The 5,858-nt window shown below is 48.7% G+C and overlaps 1 protein-coding gene across 3 annotated transcripts in view; it reads right to left on the bottom strand.

Moving 5' to 3' along the window:
• Positions 1-3,653: 3,653 nt before the first annotated feature.
• Positions 3,654-5,858, bottom strand: part of HPCAL4 (hippocalcin like 4) — an 8,230-nt gene continuing 6,025 nt past the window's right edge. For all 3 annotated transcript variants that reach the window (XM_003798991.2, XM_012810877.1, XM_023518686.1), the window contains exons 3-4: positions 5,631-5,848; positions 3,654-4,122 (exon numbers count right to left, since the gene is read on the bottom strand). In XM_003798991.2, the coding sequence (XP_003799039.1) occupies positions 3,925-4,122; positions 5,631-5,848 (416 nt within the window). In that variant the 3' untranslated portion in view covers positions 3,654-3,924. The remainder of the gene's footprint in view (positions 4,123-5,630; positions 5,849-5,858) is intronic.

Here is a 5,858-nt window from a genome sequence, read left to right as displayed (position 1 = left end):
GACCTCAGCACAGTCACACCTTTTATTCACTGTCACTGAGGAAAAAACACACCACACAGCACAGAGTTGACCAGTGAGGACAGTCACTATGGGCACTGTCAGAGGCAGCACATCTGGAGGGGACAGGAGCTACACCGGAACACCCATGGAGAGGTGGCAGGTCCCTCTCCCCTGCCACCAGCACCCCTGCTTCCCCAGGCCTCCTCATCCCTGCTGCTTATAAGGCCTTGGGCCTGTCCAGCCTGCACCAAGCAGGAATATACCCTGAGAGGCCCAGTCCTGCCCCCCACCCTGGCGAAAGTAAAAAGAAAATCCTGAAAATTTCAGAAAGAAAATCCCACATATTTCTGAAACTTTAATTGCAGGATTTGAATTATTTTTTCAAGAATGATGAATAAATATGTAGGAAATGCATTCTTGCCCCCAAAGTGATCTCTAAAGTCAGCAGAAAGCCTCACCCAGGGTGGGTCTTCAGGAAGTATTTGTTGCTTTAATAAATTTTTGTGTAAAAATATTTACAGTGTCAGCTTACTACCCTGCCTAGAAAAACCTCAGCTTCTTCTCTTATTCTCTCTCTTTTTTTCCTCTCCACTTCTCCTGCCACCCTGCCCCCAGCAGGATGAATTGCTACCTCTAGGGACTCTGCCATTGTTGTCAGAAACAGAAGGATTTAATACCTTTGCTTATGAACTTGCTTTTTCTTAGCTTTTGATTTAAAGTAAGTTAAATAACCCTGACTAGAGTTCAAAGGACTACAGTGGCAATCTGAAGTAGCCCTTGCTAATGATTTTTAGCATAAGATATAAAGAGCTCATCAACCAGCCCAAAAGGATGAGTAAGGACAGAATATGTAAGAAGGCAGATTCTGGGACTTTGCAATTCACAGAGGGGTTATAAGGAGATATAAACTTTCAAAGGGGAGTTTGGAGATGTCAGTGTTTTCATTGAATATTTTTGTTTCTGTGCAAGTCATATATAAATCCCTATTAACCTTGTGCTTTGTGGCAAATCCCTCTCAGCTAGGGTAGGGATGGGACACCTATCTTTCTTCTCCAGGCAGGGCCAGTTGCTCTACCACAAGGACTCCTAGGCACACAGTCCCTAGGACAGTCAGGAGCATGTGGGAGCAAGGCTTGGCCTGCCTGTGGCTTCTCCCATCAGCAATATGGTGGTCCCTGTTCCTGAACTGACATTGTTTTCACACGGCCAGGCTATCTAAGAATACTGTGCCTGGCTAGAAAATATCACCCATGAATATGTGTCTAGCAGCTCAGAGCAATCAGACATACCCTCCAGGGTAGGACTTGCTTGTCAGCTTGGGAAAAACAAAAACGGTTCTCTCAGGGAGGAAAATGGTGGCAAAGATAATGCAGGATGCTTCCAGGCTTCTGAGTCTTAGGCCTCCCAGGATAGCATTGTTCTGTTAGCAAAGCCACCCAGAAGCAGAAAATAGGATCCTTGGAAATATGGGAGGTCAACCAAGTGCCTCTTCCTTTTTGGAAGACCACAACCTCAAAAACAAGAAGAAGCTTCTTGCTTCTTTTAGCAACAAGCTTGTAAAAGATGAAAATCAACTTAGCTTGCCTCACAGTCAACCTCTGCACAACTGAAATGGGCAGGGAAGAGACTCTGGAGGAAAGAAATCCTCTTAGATCCTTGGGTTCAAGTCTTGGATTGAAGAGGAAGGTAGATTGTGCCACCTCCTGAGTGTGTGCTCTTGCACAAGAGTTTCCCCACCTCTGAACCTTAGCCTCCAAGTCTGGAGAAAGGGAACGAAAATCTCTACCTCCTTGGGCTAGAGGATCTAATAAGATGGGGTAAATAGCAAGCCTTTGAAAGTCATGAAATTCTGTGTGATTGTGAGTTAGACTAGATAGAACATCCAGGGGGAAGGAACTTCACTTAGTGAAAAGCCTCCCACTGGAAGATTTGGGCCCCAGCTGAGCCAGGTTATTGAGCATATGTGCGTCTATGGTGCTGACCAATAGCACAAGATACCTATTAGCTACCCCTGAGAGCAATGGGACATCTCTTGAGGCAATATTGGATAAATATCTCCTAGTTACTGCATGAGGATGTGAATTCCCCAGCCTATCACACGGCTGGTCATAAGCAAGAGGATAGAAAAAGGGTGGCAACTCAGAGGGCTTGCTACCTCCAGGGGCCCAATAGAGCTTGAGACCAAAGGTCAGGATCCCCAAAAGTTTCCACCTAGAGAGGCGAGCCAGGTGAGCCCCCAGAAGTGAAGGGTATGCTGCATCTCTTTCCTGCAGATGCAGTTCCCCCACCCTGGGCTCAGCAATCATTCCCTACTCTAGCCCCAGACTGTTTTCACCAGCAGTTCAAGAGGAAATCAACCATCACTGCATGTTAAAGCTCATTTCTGATCACAAGAACAGGAGAAAGTAGCAAAAGACTTGATGAAGAAGCAAGATTAATTTTTCTGGCAATCAAAGCATGCAGCTGTATAGCTCATGGATCCAAAATTGGAATGCAGGCATTGGAAAAACAGAGCCAGTGCACTTGGAAGATGATAAATTACCTGGCTGACCTAGGATCTGGAGTTAGAAAAAAACCTTTCAAATGGAGCATGTCTAGCACAGTTTTAGGCATTTGGTCCATAAATGCAGCCTGGGTGCCTACACAGTGGCTGGGAGGTCCTTTTCTTCCATCTCCTTCTGCTTTGGTACCAATGAAAGAACAAACTCATCCCTGAAACCACACCAAATCTAGAAATGAACTATCAAGATGTGGGACACACACTCGCCTCACCCTTGGCAAATTCTATTTTTTGTCTCTGAAGTCAGAACTCAACCAGAGTAAGTGTGCAACAGAGTTGCTTGTTGAATTGAGAACAGGTAATGAAAAGGAAGCAGCAAAAGCAGCAAAAACCTGCTGATGGCGAGTTAGCCTAATAAGAAAACTTGTTACCTGTAAGTTTAATGGTATTTACCCTCTTTTGGTCTCAACTCTTTTCCCCTGATAATTAGCATTTTCTCTACTCATTTGATTATTTTATAAGAAAACAAGTAATATAAAGTACATTTTAACATCCTAAATTGATAAAAATGACTTTAGCTCTTTCCAAGGATTCTAAAAAAATAAGTATTACATGAATTCCATTTTTCTTAAGACTTCCACTCACAGGCTCTGAAATATCCAAATGCTTCTCATTTCATCCTTCTGCAGCCTTGTGTGGAGCTCAGCTGGAAGATGCGATAGCTCCTCCCAAACTAAGCAGCCCTCACAGCACCCTCTGTCTGCTCAGCTATGCTTGACATCCCAGCCTGGGACCCTGACCACTGAAGTTTGGCTCACTACCTGATGTGCTTCCAAAGAGCATGGACTGTGTCTTGTAAACACCCATATCCTTGGCACTTGGAGATGCCTGGCATTGAACAAGTGCTCAATAAACATTAGCTGAAGAAAGGATGATGAACGCTCCAAAGGCTGGGGCCAGAGGGACCAGGTAGAGTCGAGAGGGGACAGGACAGAGACCACCTTTAAAGGCTCCGGGTCCTCTAGAAAGGACAGACTCCATCTAGACTCATGATGGGCCTGTGGGACCACATTCCATAACTCATGACCCCAGGAACAACAGAATTTCAAAGCAGGACCCCAATCTTCCTCCTTAACCCTGCCTCTTAGGGCAAAAGCCAACTCCTCTCTTCCCATTTGATGTTGATTCTGGACCAAGGCTGGGGTTGGGGCTAAACGACAGGATATCTGAGGACCTGTCTCTCCTGCAAGGTAAGGTGGTCCCCCAAGGATCTTGACTGAGGGGAGGAAGGACTTAGGCAGAGGAGTGGGTACACCAGAGACTGAGGCTAGAATGCCCCTCCCCAGGGGAAGGCCAGCCAGAGGTCATCAGGTTGGGAGGTGGCCATGCCCCTCCTGGCCAGGGGCCATGCCCCTCACCAGCCTCTACTTCTGCATGTCACACTGCAGCAGCAACACAATCGATGGGTCACTCTTGGCCGCCTCCTTGAACTCCTCCAGCGTAATTTGGTCATCCTTATCCTGGTCCATCTTCTTGAAGATCTTGTCCACACGCTGCTGGGGTGTGAGCCCATCTTGGTTCATACGCATCATGATCACAGTGCCCACCATCTTGTAGATAGCCTTCAGGGGAGAGGAGGGAGGTGTGAACACCCACAGGAGCAGGGAGGATGGAGTGAGTGAACAGATCTGGGGGCAGGCAGGGGGAACTATGGAACATTGTGAGGAGACTGGAAGGTGATACATAGTCATTGAGACCAGATAAATAATAAGCATGTCATAACTTACCTAGACTAATGTTTCTTTCGATAAAATGTGTCTAAAGCCCAATTCTTCACCCCAACCTGCCCCTCCTCTACGATTCCCTCCCATTAAGTAGCAACTCCACTGTGCCCGTAGCTCAGACCACAACCCCTGACACTGTCCTTGACTCCCCTCCGTCCCTCCCACTCCACATCCAATCCTTCAGAAAATCTTGTCAGCTCCAGTTTTCCAATAGAGCCCGCATCCCTGTCACTTCCATTGCTCCTCTGTGATGGCAACTTCCTCCAGGTAGCAACTGGACTGTGGTGAGAGTCTCCTATCTGGGCCGTGCTTCTGCTACCCCCTCCCTTCCCACGCCCAAGCCTTTTCTCCCTCCCTGATGTCCATCAGAATAAAACCAAAGTCTCTACCCCAGCCTACAAGATGCTGAGGGAGGGCTCCTGACGCCCACTCTGACAGCCTCCCTGTCACCTTCCCCCTCACTCACTGCTCTCCCACCGCCTGGCACCCCCTCCCTTGAATTTGGCAAACCCACTCCAACCTGAGAACCCTCTTCCTCCAGACATCTAGGGCTTTGCCCCCTCACCTCACTCAGTTGCTACTCACCTTCCACCTTCTATAAAATCATTTTTCCTCCATCACTCTCTCCTATACTTTGCTTTATTTTCTTCTTAGCACTTACCACTTGACACAGCATAGGTGTATTTACTTTTTTTTTTTTTTTAAGAGACAGAATCTCACTTTGTCACCCTCGGTAGAGTGCCGTGGTGTCACAGTTCACGGCAACCTCCAGCTCTTGGGCTTAGGCGATTCTCCTGCCTCAGCCTCCCACGTACGTAGCTGGGACTACAGGCACCCGCCACAACGACCAGCTATTTTTTGGTTGCTTTTTGGTTGCAGTTTGGCCAGGGCCGGGTTTGAACCCGCCACCTCCGCTATATGGAGCCAGAGCCCTACTCACTGAGCCACAGGTGCCGCCCCACGTGTATTTACTTTTTAAAAAATTTCTTACTGTAAGGAATGTCCCGCAAAAGCAGGAACTTTGAACAGTTAACAGCACTTAATACTTACCCTTTGAAAAATGAATGAGTTAAGAATATAGGCTCTGGGGTCAGACTCCTTGGATTTAAATCACGAACAGCCACCCCCTGCCGTTTCCTCATGGGTAAAATGGGGCTTCTGATAGTACCTCTGGCATCCGGTAAAGCGCTCAGCATTGCGGTGAGCCACCGGGTGCTGGGGGCGGGGAGGGCTGGGGGGCTGCAGGGAGGGCAGGGAGGGTGGCTGGAGGAGGCGGTGTCCCGCAGGGTCGGCTCAGGGACCCGCACGCCCTCCCCAGCCCGCCCCGGTCTCGCGCCCTGGCGCACCTCGATGATCTCCAGCATCTCCAGACGCGTGATGCGGCCATCGCCGTCCAGATCGTACATCTCAAAGGCCCAGTTGAGTTTCTGCTCGAAGCTGCCGCGGGAGGTGACCGAAAGGGCGCAGATGAACTCTCGGAAGTCGATGGTGCCGTCGCCGTTCTTATCGAAGGTGCGGAAAGCGTGCTGCGCGAACTTGGAGGCGTCGCCGTAGGGGAAGAACTGCGGCGGGGC

Source organism: Otolemur garnettii, unplaced genomic scaffold (assembly GCF_000181295.1).
Source record: "Otolemur garnettii isolate 467f Iridium unplaced genomic scaffold, OtoGar3 scaffold00144, whole genome shotgun sequence".
Lineage (NCBI taxonomy): Eukaryota > Metazoa > Chordata > Mammalia > Primates > Galagidae > Otolemur > Otolemur garnettii.
Note: the sequence above shows the minus strand (reverse complement) of the source record. Positions and strands in the feature narration are given on the sequence as shown.